The sequence below is a fragment of the Etheostoma spectabile genome, chromosome 14 (genome assembly GCF_008692095.1).
Source record: "Etheostoma spectabile isolate EspeVRDwgs_2016 chromosome 14, UIUC_Espe_1.0, whole genome shotgun sequence".
In the NCBI taxonomy this organism is placed as follows: Eukaryota; Metazoa; Chordata; class Actinopteri; order Perciformes; family Percidae; genus Etheostoma; species Etheostoma spectabile.
The window spans coordinates 17,528,956-17,542,966 of NC_045746.1; the positions used below are offsets into that span (position 1 = coordinate 17,528,956).

Below are 14,011 nucleotides of genomic sequence, written 5' to 3' on the forward strand. Positions count from 1 at the left end.
ATGTGTATTGCCAATCTTCCGAGAGTCTCCTGTCTCCGGCTGTTTCCTGGCAACCTCACTGTGACAAGAAGACACAAGGAAGTCATCGCTCTTAGCCGAGGAATTATTCAACACAAATCTCCCTGTGAAATCCTGACTTGTATTTGAACACTTTAGTTACAGAATAAACAAGATGTATCATGTTAATTAGTAAGGTTTAGAGGGGCTGGTAGTTAGATTTAGTTAACTCTAAAGTGAGCCAAATTAGCTGTTTCACTGTTTCCAGCCTTTGTCCTAAGCTAAGCGAACACTCTCCTGTTTCGTTTGCTCAACCTGTTTGAAACAAGTGACAGGTTGTTAGTTTGTGATCCTCAAATGTACATAGCAAATAGGTTGTGTTGATAAGAGCTATGGTGAGCGTCAAAGATTAAAGTCATAAAAGACACCTCAGCCTTTGTTCTCAACTAGCCCAGAGGCAATTGTTTGATTGTTAATGTTTTCTAATTTCCTTCCATTCATTCATTCATTCAGTCACGGGAACAAGGAAGTGTTCTCTTGTCTTGGAATCCAGTTGGCTGTGAACTTCTTCGCTGACAGAGGCCACACTGAAATAACCGTCTTTGTTCCCTTGTGGAGGAAGGAGCAGCCCCGGCCAGATGTTCCTATCACAGGTGAGATGACTGATGTTAGTTTTTTGAGTTATCTACTTCCTTCTTTGCCTGCCACCGTGGCTCACACATAATTACCTTATTGGTAATTGAAACCAATGGGGGGTTGGGTTGTTGTAAGCTCTTATATCACCTTTTTGTGATTAAAAAAAAAAAAAAAGCAGGTTGTGCCTCTTTTTTTGTCATTTATTATGCGGAAATGTCAAACATTTACAAATTGCAGCTTCTTTGCAGTAATTCATATTTTATATTAATAAAACAACGGAGAGCACAGGAATCCTTTATTTTACTAATGACCTGGTATTTTATAGGCTTAATGATTATTGGAGAAACTAATTGGCAGAATAATCAAAAAAGAAAATAATTGTTAGGTGCAACCTTGTTTTAAATGGTTTTTGATTTGCATGGACTTTAAAAGCCAGTGGCAAAATTAAAAACAGCTAAATAGAAGAAACATGATATCATTATGCAGGAGCTCTATTGCTCAAAATTGGAAATACCCCACGTAGGTTATATCCCTTCCAAATGCCAAGTAAATTATCTTTATCTGTAATCTATGTAGCTATAACTCAAAATATAAACATGCATGATTTTCTAAGTGGTTTGTGATTACAAAAGATAACAACTTAAACTGTCAGTGTTTGTAACAGCTTTTGGTTAACCTACATTTGGAGGTGGCTACTTGTTTGCTCTATGAACTGATTGCTCATGCTGATAAATTGTTTTGTTGCAGGATGTACTTTTTGGGCCCGTCATTAATATTTAACCAGAGGAAATCTGTCTACTGGGAAAGAACCTAAATCAAAATGTAACTTCCTGAAAAAATGATAATTAAGATTGTGTATGACATATAATTAACCTAAAGTGGCTATAATCAATATTTTTTGCATGACAATGTGAAAGCATAGGGATGATGTAAAAAAAAGGGAATGAACCTTCAGAGAATTATCACCTGAATCTGCAGCTCCCCTCGACTTTACAAAGCGTATTATTGAGTTTCAGCTCATTGTTTAGCTCCCTGGTTCGTAAATGTCCTGTTCGGCTTCACTATCACTGCTCTCATAGCTTCGTTTTCAGTGAAAAAGCTCCGCAACAAACAGCAGACAGACACGGTAGAGAAACTAGCTGGTGAACTTAGGGGAACTTTTAGATAAGATAAGAGCCAGATATTTCCTTCAGGAGTTGGTCGAGACCAAAAACATTCATTACATTCATCCGGTGGTCACAAACATGACTCCAAATAAATGTTAAATGTAACTGCTGGACGTGTCAATAAGCAACTGTTTTCTAACAAGTTTGTCATATCAACGTACATGGTGATGTTTCTGCTGCTCCGAAGCAGCCCAAAAAAAATCTGTTGTTTTGCGGGTTTAACTCTGACTTTATGTTTGGGGTTAAAGATCAGCACATTCTGCGAGACCTGGAGAGGAGGAAGATTCTGGTGTTCACGCCATCGAGACGTGTTGCAGGCAAACGGGTGGTCTGTAACGACGACTGCTTCATCGTCAAGCTGGGCTACGAGTCTGACGGCATCATCGTGTCCAACGACATGTACCGGGACCTTCAGGTAGCGAAGCCGGAGTGGAAGCGCTTCATTGAGGAGAGGCTGCTCATGTACTCCTTCGTTAATAACAAGTGAGTTCTGCCTATTTGATATAGAGGCTTTCCCTCACTGCTTTCCTGGAACGTTATTTTTTTAATATTGTTTTTTCTAATGTATGAACTTTTACCATAATGTAGATTTATGCCTCCTGATGATCCTCTGGGCCGCCATGGGCCGACCCTGGAGAACTTACTGCGGAAGTTTCCAAAGACTCAGAAAAAACCGCAATGCCCCTATGGTGAGAAAATTCCTATCAGTCTCAGCTGTACTTTTAGATTAGTGCTGTTGGCAATGTTAGTGTGAGCATGCTAGCAGGCTGACTTTAGCATGTTGTGTAAATTGGCTGTAGACTTAGTTTTGTTTTAGCGCTGCTAAAATCTTCTGATTTGTTGTTGTCTTTCAGGTAAGAAATGCACCTATGGGATCAAATGTAAATTCCACCATCCCGAGCGGGCCAAACAGTCCAACCGCTCGGTTGCTGATGAGCTTCGGGAGAACGCCAAGCACCGGTCCACCGCTCACAAACAATCCTCAGCTCGCTCCAGTCCTGTGCCTGGACAAAGCCTCTCGCTAGTGGAGGATATGGGAAAGAAACTGACTCTGGAACATGAGAGTGGCTCCTTAAAGAAAGATCATAAAAACGAACAGTCGAAGACAAATCAGCGCTCCAGTAAGAGGGCCACATCGAGAAAGGAGAAGACCGGCCAGCCCTCGTCTTCTGACCATAGCTCAGTGCGGCAGAGTGGCTCTCAGGAGCAGCTGGACTCTGGTTTAGGCTCCATAGACAGTTGGCCAGGGGATGGCCCTCGGAGTGTGTGTGATCACCAGTATGGGTTGACATACGGGAGCTCTCAGCACAGCCGCAGTGTGAGACAACAATACTGTCCTCCGTGCAGCTGCTGCTCACGTGGCCCTTCCCCTCGGGGGACAGCACCACCCTTCCAGCACCAAGACCAGCATTACAGCATTCCCTACCCGACTCATTATGCCAGCAACGGCGCATACCCAGTCAGCATGCCTGCGTACAGTCATCCAACAGATTTCCAGCACAGCAGAGTCCACGGCTGCCAGCAGCAGCAGTACTGGTCCGATCCGTTTGGGGCTCATCCGCCGGGATTCCGCAGCCTGCCGGGGGAGCGCTGGCAGCCTCCTCGGGAGACGAGTCCCAGCGGGGAGGAGAGAAAAGTTGTCCGGAAGAAGCTCCTCGCTATCTTCAGCGCCCACTTGGTGGACACGGCCATGGACATGTTTCCTCAGCTGATGGATCCACAGATGCTGGTTGCTGAGATCCTCAAGCTGCAGAATCAGAGCAGAAGATGAAGTCCAGTGCCGGTCCGAACCCCACGTCTTTCAGTGGAAAGACTGAAAAGATAAACATGAGTTTGTGTATTTACGTATTGTGGTATCCACCTTGAAAACTGTAAACTGTATTTGAATATTTAATGTATTTGAACGCCTCGTTCAACTGGATAAAATAAGAGGCAGTATGCTGTTGATACAAATTGTATCTTTATTTAAACATGTGAAAGAAGAAAAAAGTGGATTTTAAACCTGGACAATCTAAAGCATTCCAATGCAACTGTTCTGCCATAAAATCTACTTTTATTGTGCCTTTAATGTCTTTTTGTGTCATATTGGCACCGTGCACCTTTGAGTTATTTTGATGCACAATTAATCTAGGCGAAACGTAGTGTAAATAATACTTAATCTCTCAGAAATTAAATTGAAAACTGGCTTTATAATCATTTTTATTCCCAGTTTTGTATATTTATTGTGTTTTGGCAATACTTTTTCCAAATTTCCTCAGTAGAGCTTAGTGGACAGATTAACAAAAAAACTGTGTGTTTTATGTACAGTTGCATTTATACTATTTTACTTAAGGATGAATTCACAGATGGTCCATTGAGTGACAGACCTGGATTGTTTTTGTTTTTAACAGTTGTGAATGTCACTGTTGTAATTACATAATCATGGTGATTAACGGATTACTCATCACACCACACCCATTGCAACTTTAATTTCACTTAGCTTTTTGTTTTCATGCCAAAAGCTTATTTCGCATCTAGTGCTGCAACTAATAATTATTTCCTCATTAATTCTTTGGCTTATGTAGTATATGCAAATACTTGTGTCTTTTACGCTCAGTGTGATGTCTTTGAGTTGTCGTATGCTCTGCCAAACCGCCTTTTGTACTGTTTGCCGCTTGAACACATTCAGTCAAAAGCTCATCAGTGCTGCAGGTTAAAACAAACAAAATGATGAGGACCGTGAGCCGTCAGAACTTGTTCTCCAACACAAAACCCCATGGTTGCTTAGAAAGTTACGGGAAACCAAAGCAGCACAAGTTGTTCCAATTAAATGGGGTCAATGTGGGGGAGGTTCAGATGATGATCAGACTTGTTGGGATTCATGAAAAGAAAACTCCATGAACTCTGCAGGTATCACATTTCTCACTTTGTTCGAGCAACACTTTGTATGAAAGGTGCTATATAAATACATTTATTTTTTTTACAAGTAGCAGTGTGGTCAGTGTTTGCTTCACGATTTTTGACTCATTCGTGGAAACAAGTTGCCAATAGTGTGTTCTAAATGTACTTTCCCTGCTTACCCTGCAATTTGATATTGACTAAATACGTATAAACCCACCCACACATAATTTGCGCACACACACACACACAGTTAGTGAGGATGTGGAAAAAGGAAATGTTCTAATTTCGGCACACTGTAGATACTGTGAGATAAAAATAAAACGGAATGTTCATGTTAAATTAGACCAATAAAGCAACAAGTAATAACACAAAAAATTCGTATTAATTAAACTATAGTGAAGGGGGCCACATAAACATGCACTGCTAACATGTTCAACACAAATGTACAGTATAAGTGCACATAGGCCAATGTAAAGATGCAACATACCACTTATTTATGGAGGTCAGGACAAACCTGTTCTACAGTTACAGACACTCTGTACTTCTACTTCTCTATAGTTCAGAAGAAAATATGTTTCCACCACTGCATTTATTTTAAAGCTGTAGTTGAAAATGAAAGTGTGAAAACTTTAACAGAAATGGAACAGGGGAAATCACATATGTGTGTTTAATCTGATTGAAGTTCCCGCAGATCTTTATGGAACATTTTGCTGCATCAGATAAGATCTGGGCTGTAGAAAGTTTTGAACACAACATCGATATATAAGTTGAGATGATGAACTACTTAGCAAACAGTGGTTTATTTACTCATCCAGCAGTTACGGAGCAACAGTATCATACATTTGGAGCCGTGTTTCTAGCCACCTGATCGATGAAAGTATTACATTTACCCCCTTTTTAGTTATTTTTTTGTCTCTTCTGACTCCTAAGAAAAATATGTCTCTTTATCTGCTAAATGCTCCACTTTGTTTACCAGCTAATCTCTAACTGTGTGTATCTGCTCTTTGCTGTTGTGCTGTACAGTGAGTTTTGTGTGCCTTTTGCAGCCAAAAATCCCGCTATGAGAGCTGTGGTGAGAGTGAACCATAACAGTAAAGTTGTAAAGCTAAGCAATGAGCTGGAACTCACTATAAAGCTCTATAAAGCTAATTATCATTGTCAACATTGTTTTCAGTCTCATTTTAAGGTTTAAAACGAACAATCCAAATCCTGAGAATAATGTAGGTAGGACTCCTAAATTATCTGGGCCGGACCCACATACTTTGGCTATACACACTGTTCTATTCACACATGTTTAAAATGTGATGTTGAAGAATGACTCATTGAATGTTTTGTTCTTATTGTGCCTTAGCATAATATGCAAATACTGAGGCGGGTTTAAGGAAACACTCTGCTGCAAGTGTGCACATGTCAAGACATGACATGAGGTACTTGAGTTCAGACAAGGAATGAGAGTTGACATGGACCAAAATACACGGCATTTACATTAACTTTGTTATACAGTATTAAAGGTCTCCTCACTTCCTGAAATTCATCAGAAGTGTTGCAAATTTTGTAAATACAGTATAAATGGGACACTGCTACAAATTTGACAGTACCGTACTTCAGTACAATTTTGAGGTACTTGTATTTTCTTGAGTATTTTTTATTTCCTACTTTTCCTCAACTACATTTCAGATTAGAATATATGATATGATGAAATCAGATGAAGAAATGTACTACTATTAGTATGTAATAATATTACACTTCTACGTGATGAGTATTTTACTTTTAAAATTGTAAGTACATTACGCTGATATTATTTCTGTTCTTTTACTTGGGTAACATTTAAATTTGGGACTTTAATGGTAATTATATATTTTCAGACTGCGGTATTTCTGCTTTTACTTAAGCAAAGGATCTTAGACTTATTCCATTACTGGAAACAAAAGTGTCTCCAGACAAAATATGTCTTGACTACTTTATAAACTAAAGCTTATTGAAATACTAATACTACTTACTTACTTAAGTTGCACCTCTTCTAGACAAGTGTTGTTACTTGAAAACAATTTACCACGTTACAGACATGTGATAATGACTCCTCCTGTTGGATTTATGAATAAATACAGTGCTTTTATGCATTGTGGTTTAAATTACAGCAAATATGATCATTGTGGGACGTTCACTGTAAAACCAAGTAGAAGACAAACAAAATGTAAATATATTTCTCCTTTATGCACACTTTGTTAATCTAAATTGAATCACAAATACTTGTTTTTTAAAGTCGTGATGTTACACACTCCAGTACAGTAGGCGGCGGCATGCATTTTATACGTTAGTCTGTAGCCGCCCGCCAAACTAAAGAACAAGAAAAACAAACTCCACTACCCGAAAGTCAAATGGAACTAGCGCATGCGCAGTGTAAATCTGTTAAATGACGCTTATTTTGTTGTCGTTGTCGGTACACGATCCGTCCCTCCTGCACGATCGGTTCTGCGCGTGTGCCAGGATATTCGCGCATGCGCAGATGATTTCATGATGAACGTGGATTTACGACACTGCACGCTTGTTCCCATAGACAGTTAAAGAAAGTCTGTGCCTCCACCGGAAAGCAACGTTTAGCTAACAGTAGCTGCTTTTCCCACTGTTTAGTTTGAGTAACGTTATTTTAGGCTGTCAACCTGTTAGCCGTTAGCCGAAATAGCTGTTAGGTTAGCTAAACTAGCATCAGCTTCCGGTAGAGGCTAACCGTTCTCTTAGCTAATATATCAGTACACGATCTGTCATAGTTGTAGCGGTTAGCCGTTAGCCTCTGGATGTATTAAGAGGACGGTTAGCCTCCACCGCCGTTAGCTTCCCGGCTAACCGCTAGCTTTGCAGTCTACAATACAGTACTCAAACTAAACAGTGGGGAAAGCAGCTACAGCTAATTTGACTTACAGTAATAATAAAGACAATTATTGAGTGATTGTGTTTTAAATGAGAAGTAAAGTAGAAATGAGTAACCACTATATATTATTATATATATCGCTGTTATGTTATTATAATACACATATAATTGAGGGTCTTAAACATGCTGTCTCAGCTAGCGGTTAGCCGAATTAGCTGTTAGCAAACTAACGTTAGCTTTCCGATGGAGGCTAACAGCAGACGGCTACTGTGGAACGGATCGTGCAGTGCCGTAAATCCCTGGTAAATCCTCGTACATCATGATTATCATCTGCGCGTGCGCGAACATAATGCACATGCGCAGAACGGATCGTGCAGGCAGGACGGATCGTGTACCAGTCTTAACCCAGTTACTGTAGCCGCTGCTTTGTCTGTCTTAGATAATAACTATCAAATACATGTTGCAGTTATGTAGCACGCGGAAGAAGGACTGTACCCTGCTGTGACCAGCTAGCTAACTGTCTGGGAACCTACTGCGGCTCCGTTTCACAGCCAGCTAGCGTTAGCGAACAAGCTAGCCGGCCAGACGCTAGCAAACAAGCTGCGATGTGCTGCTGTTTGTTTTGCTCTCTCTCTCTCGTCTGAGGCTAGCTATCTAACTCAGCTGCCAGGCGGCTAACCGAGCTAGCTAGCTACGTTTTTGTGTTTGGTGTGAAGAAGAAAATACACCAAAACCACCTCTTTATGCTGTTGTTGCTATATCAAGTGTCCAGCTAAGATGTGGCAAAGTGTCGGGCTCACACTGCTGGTCATTGTGGCCACACTTGTCTGTGCGCTGCTCTTCATGCTGTTTGGTGAGTAAAACTTAAATAACCATAATAAGTTACTTCGTTACATAACAAGCTAAATCCTTAAGCCATTCTGTAACTGATTTGACTGTTGTCATCGGATTTGGGGAAATGATAGTGATGACACGACACTGCTTGCTAATGAGAGAAAGCAACAGCTGATAAATTATAAGAATTACAGAATTGTAATTACAGAAGCAGTCGTTATCAATGAAAATCTTTGGTCAGGCTTCCTCAAAATCTTACCTAAGTAAAAAAAAAAGACAAATTAGTGCGTTAGTTAAAATATAGGTATACATATTGATAAAATGTGAAATGAGGTAAAATACATTTGTGAAAGACTAATTGCAAATGAACAAGCTTAATGGAAACATGAATGTAATGAATGTGCATAGTGAGAAGAATATACGTAGGCTGCAAAGCATTTAATAACGTCAAAGGGACAATTTTAGGGTTAAGTGACGTGCGATGAACTGAAGTCTGTTTTAATAAAATAACAGTTTTACCTTAAATGTCCAACTATTCCTGTGAAGTTGTCAGGTGGGTCAGAGTGTATTAAATGTCTTTAGCCGGTGTTTGAATTTCAGTAAGGAGTTTCTATTTTTATCCTGCGCAGAGAACGTAAACACGTCCTCTTCTACCGCCTCAGCGCTCTGTCCCTGCTCTGCCTGCACCTCACTAGCTTTCAACTGGAAACACTGCCTCGACACAGTCAGGTGTAGGTGGAGCAGGGGGAAAAAGATAGAAAATATGAAATGTTGGGGCTCACGCAGTCTAAGTTTATGGCTCTTGATATATAACCATTACTGGTACCCGTTCCAGAGCTAAGCAGCTGTTATTTCTGTAGATCCTGTAAATGACCAGCCATCTTTGAAAAACGTAACATTGTTTTGAAAGTATTTACATAATCCTCAAAGACTCATTTGCAGTGGTGGGATAAGTGTTCAACTGATTTACTTACAATACCGCAGAGTTCAAATGTGCCATCATAAGTAAATTCTGAATTTAAAAACTTAGTAGTAAAGCTACAGAAGTATTACCAACAAAATGTTGACAGTGGAGTAGAACCATAAAGTAGAATAAAGTGGAAATACTCACATAAAGTACTTCAAAACTGTTCATCAGCAGAGTACTCAAGTAGATGTACGGATTATTTTTAACCTCCGCTCTTCTGTCCATCTGGATAAAAACTGCTTCACAATTTTTGTTCCAACTCAATTTCCCATCCGGGTAGCCATAAATTACATGTCTCTTGGCTCGTTTTGTTTAACAAAAGACAAAAAAACATCAATATAAACAAATATTGCATACAAAAAAAACGAAAAAACGTTACGTAACGATTTTTCATTTCTGGCTGCCATCTTTGTTTGGTTTAGGAGACAGCTCAGCAAATGAGTTAAAAATCTTAATCATTCAGCGGATAGAACATGTTTTCACCAGATGGTTAGAGTATTTTAGTTTTTAAAATATCTTAAAAACAGCTGTACGTTTTAAATGCCCTTCTGGGATTTGTTTCAAAGATTGGTGGGCATTTATTTTGCATAAAAACCCCCTGAAGTTAGAACTACATGAAGGGCACCTGTGGTTTTAAGAGTGGCTTTATCATGCCTGTAAATACGTAGCCATTTTTCCCTCTTCAACCCTCAGGTTGGTATGTAGTCTGGCAACTCTTCCTGTCCAAGTTCAAGTTTCTGCGTGAACTTGTCGGGGACGCCAGCACCCCGCAGGCCGAAACGCAGCCGTCCGAAACCAAGAGCGAACGTACAGCTAACGTCCCACCAAGAAGTCGACCCAAGACGGCACGCCAAAGAGTCGCCTTTCCAGAAAGCACTTCATAGATCATCCAGACCGCCACTGTGTATCCTTCATGACCCCTCTCTCGCCGCCACTGCCCGTCAGCCCTCTACAAACGCCATCAGGGGTATTCCCCACTGACCCTGCACACTAAACAAGGACCTTGTGGACACTAAGTAGTCAACCCTCCTCTTCACCAAGACACTTTAAACTGGCCAGGCAGATCTCCTGGTTTCAAAGGGAAAAGCCATTACTGTCCATTTCTTTACATCACCTGTTCATATGGTTAATTATGTATTGAGGAGCGAGTCTGGAGCTCCCCTCCTGGTCCTCCTGTTATCCTGCAATAGTGACAGCCAGCTTTCATGAGCGGCCACGCTGCTTTGTGCCACCCATGTGGAGTATGAAGAAGCTCCATCAAAGAGACGTGTTGGTCTCTCTAATGTACATCTTTTAATTATTTTTTTTAAGAAAAGTAAGTCCTACTTTGAACAAAGTAGGCAGATTAAAAATAATTTTGTCTGCATCATTTCAACAAGAACAACTGAAGATGAACTGAAACAGTGATTTGTATAACTGACAATTTTCTTTTCTTCACATTGTGCAATGAAAGGAATGTTTATGCTGTCATTTTGTTGTTTCTTTGCACAGTATACTCTGGCATGAGGGGGAAACGGTCTCACCCAGCAGATAATGCCCAAAGCCTCAAAGATGGAAAATAACTTCATTCCAGATGTGTAAAATGTGACTTTTTTTTTCTTGCAACTTCTCCTTCACCCCAATTTTATACATATATATATTTATACTTGAAGTGTCAGGAGAAGGTTTCAAGGAAATGTTGGCGTTGAGATTCAGTTATACACATTATTAGCTTATGTTTAAGAGCAATGAAACAAGGCTTCCTGCTGCCCGGGTGGCATCTGAACCCTCTCCTGTCCCCTGTGCCTCTGTCTGCACCAGTGCCTGTCTAGATGGCCTCCTTTTGTAAAGCCGACAGTAGCTTGGTGTCCATTACAGGGCAAATCAAAGCTGACCTAATCCATATTTATGTAATATTCTCCCTCCAGGTAAAACTCATTTAACGTCTGCATCTTTTTCTCAGCAGTGAATTATTTTGTTCTTCAGGAAGCAGTAGCTTCAAATAAATAATGCCATAAACATAAAGAGCCTTGACCTGGTTTGTTTGTAAATGTGATTAATGGTTTGTAATACCAATCATAATAGCTATAAATTCTCTGTGTAATAAACATAAAATACTTAATAAATTGCCTCATTCTGCAGTACATTACCCCCAATCTTAATACCCCATAGTGACAAAACAACAGGTTTTAGATTTATTTTTAATATATACTATAACATTTTATTGAACCCCAAAAAATGGGAAATTCCATGTTGCAGGGGCAAAATATCAGACACAGAGCAAACACACAGAATGGATACAACAGGATACATGAAATAATAATAGGATATAAGAAATACTTTAAAATACATTCAAGTTGGGAATAGAAATGTACAACTGTTTAACTATTAAACAGTTGTTTATTAAGAGCAGACTGAAATATCACATTGATATAAGTATTCACACTTTAAATTTCTACACCTTTTTATGACGTTTCTACACCTTGATTGGAGTCCACCTGTGTGGGACATTCAGTTGTCTCTATACCGGTCTCACAGCTGACAATGCAGATCTGAGTAAAAACCACACGAGGTTGAAAGAACACTAGCAGAGTTCAGGTACAGGATACAGGAGGTAGAAGTGGGGAAGGTTCCCAAGAGCACAGTGGCCCCCATAGTTCTTCTTTCGGAACCAGGACTCTGCTGTCCGCCCGGCCTAACTGAACCCCAGGAGGAAAGAGCTCCACCTGTGTGAAGAAGGTAGAAACTTCCGGAAGGATGACCATCACTGCAACACTCCTCGGCGAAAGATACATGAAAGTCTGTAATTAGCAAAAAGCACTATCCAGCTGACGAATCCCAAGAGTGAACAGTTTGGTCTTATTTCTTAGTGTCACGTCTGTAGGACACCAGGCCCCGCTCATCCCGGCTTAGGGACAAAGCCGGTCTCGAGTGGCACAGCCAGAGCCCGGACATGAATCTAATCAGACATCTCTGGAGAGATGTGAAAATGGCCGTCCGCCGCCGGCCCTCGTCCAACCTGACAGAGCTAGAGAGGATCTGCAGAGGAGAATGGCAGAATCCCCAGAATCCACGTGTGCAAAACATTATGGTCTCATACCAAAGACGACTTGAGGCTGCAGTCACAGGCTTGAGTTGCTTCAAATACTTGCAGAGTTTAGGGTCTGAAATGGCAATGTGATGTCAGTTTCTTTGACATCCTAGAGTTTAAACACAAGGGGGCAGTATTGTGCTGTAAAAAAAAAACCCCGCCACCCTAACAAACACTATCACAGTTTAAAATGGAAACTCAACAACTGAGCAGAATGGTCCAGTACATGTCTAACCACTGGTCTGTAGTCTATTTAGTATTCGTGTATTAATCCAGGTGGATAACGAATAAAATCCTTTCAGTTGCATTTTTTTTGTGTTTTTAACTTAAAACTAGACCAAAATAATACTATTTTGACTTTTTTTTTTTTTTTTTTTAGTAATTATCAGGTGTGAAGAAAAGGAAAATATAACTAATTAAAGCTGATTATCTATAGTTAATTTCCCAGTTTTAATGAGTAAATGGTTTATGAAGTGAATCTAATATGCTGCAACAAACACTGCAGCTGATTCGTTTTTGAGTGGAACGCATTTGCTTAAACATGCAAAAAATACAACACTATAAATAAAACTTAACACAAAAACACATGTGCTGACTCCTCTGCTTACTCGTCTCTCTACCCTTTTAACTCTGCTGGCTGATTTGCTACCATACATTACTGCCCCAAAACTCCATGCAGTGGATTAATCTGCTGTATGTGTAATGCAATTTTGACTCTGTCTAGCTTTAAAATACCATTTGTCTTTGACAAGGCTTAATCCATTCAGCCCCAAGGGTCATTAGCTTATTCCTAAAGTGCTTGTGCTTATTGCAACACAAGGATGCCGATAGTGACCGCAAACATCACGTAGCACAGTGAAGAGGCCTACAGCATTAAATCAAGTCAAATGATCCATATGGACGTGATTTAAAGCTCAAATGTATTGAATTTCCCCAAAGCTCATTCTTTTCTTGTAAGACCCGTTTCTGTCAGTCCGCTCTTTTTTTAATCTCAAATTATCATTTCACTTGTGTCTGCAACAACATATGCATCCTCCATCTGCACTTATTAACAGTAAATACATTTACTCAATAGCTTCAGTTTGTATGTACTCCTACTACTTCAACTATCTGACAGTTGTAGTTGTGCAGATTAAGAATTAAAAAATGAAGTAATCTAAACTAAAGTATGGTGTTATTTAAAAACCTGGCAGTGTATTACATTTGTTAAATTAGCTCCACCTTTTCCCAACTTCAACACTTAAGTAAACATGAATGCATACATAATTATAATCTAATAATATGCTATTGTGATATTTTCCAATCTTTCATAAGTACTTTTAATGTTGCTACTTTTAAGTATAATTTGAGTACTCAGATCTTGTATTTAAGTAAAAGTAGCAATACTGCAGTGTACTGTTACAAGTAAAAGTTCTGCATTTAAAGGAACACACCACCGTTTGTTGAAATAGGGCTTATCACGGTCTCCCCTAGCTGGGGGTAGGTGGGCCAACGCATTTTTTGTCTCAGTGCATGTATTGCTTTAGTCCGGTGCAACACCAGCAGCTAGTTAGCTTAGCAGAGTGAATGGAATCCTATGTTGCCGGTTAGCA

The 14,011-nt window shown here is 39.9% G+C and overlaps 2 protein-coding genes across 2 annotated transcripts in view; both read left to right on the forward strand.

The window, feature by feature from the left end:
• The window catches only part of zc3h12ab (zinc finger CCCH-type containing 12Ab), a 7,550-nt gene extending 3,340 nt beyond the window's left edge, over positions 1-4,210 (forward strand). Inside the window, exons 3-6 of the mRNA XM_032535962.1 lie at positions 511-650; positions 2,048-2,282; positions 2,388-2,488; positions 2,654-4,210. Of these exons, the coding sequence (XP_032391853.1) occupies positions 511-650; positions 2,048-2,282; positions 2,388-2,488; positions 2,654-3,570 (1,393 nt within the window). The 3' untranslated portion in view covers positions 3,571-4,210. The remainder of the gene's footprint in view (positions 1-510; positions 651-2,047; positions 2,283-2,387; positions 2,489-2,653) is intronic.
• Positions 4,211-7,946: 3,736 nt separating this feature from the next.
• smim13 (small integral membrane protein 13) lies at positions 7,947-11,353 on the forward strand (the record flags this gene model as incomplete). Its single annotated transcript, XM_032535801.1, is given in 2 exon segments — positions 7,947-8,401; positions 10,043-11,353. Coding segments are annotated over 2 exon segments (267 nt in total). The 3' UTR covers positions 10,234-11,353.
• Between the last annotated feature and the right edge of the window lie 2,658 nt (positions 11,354-14,011).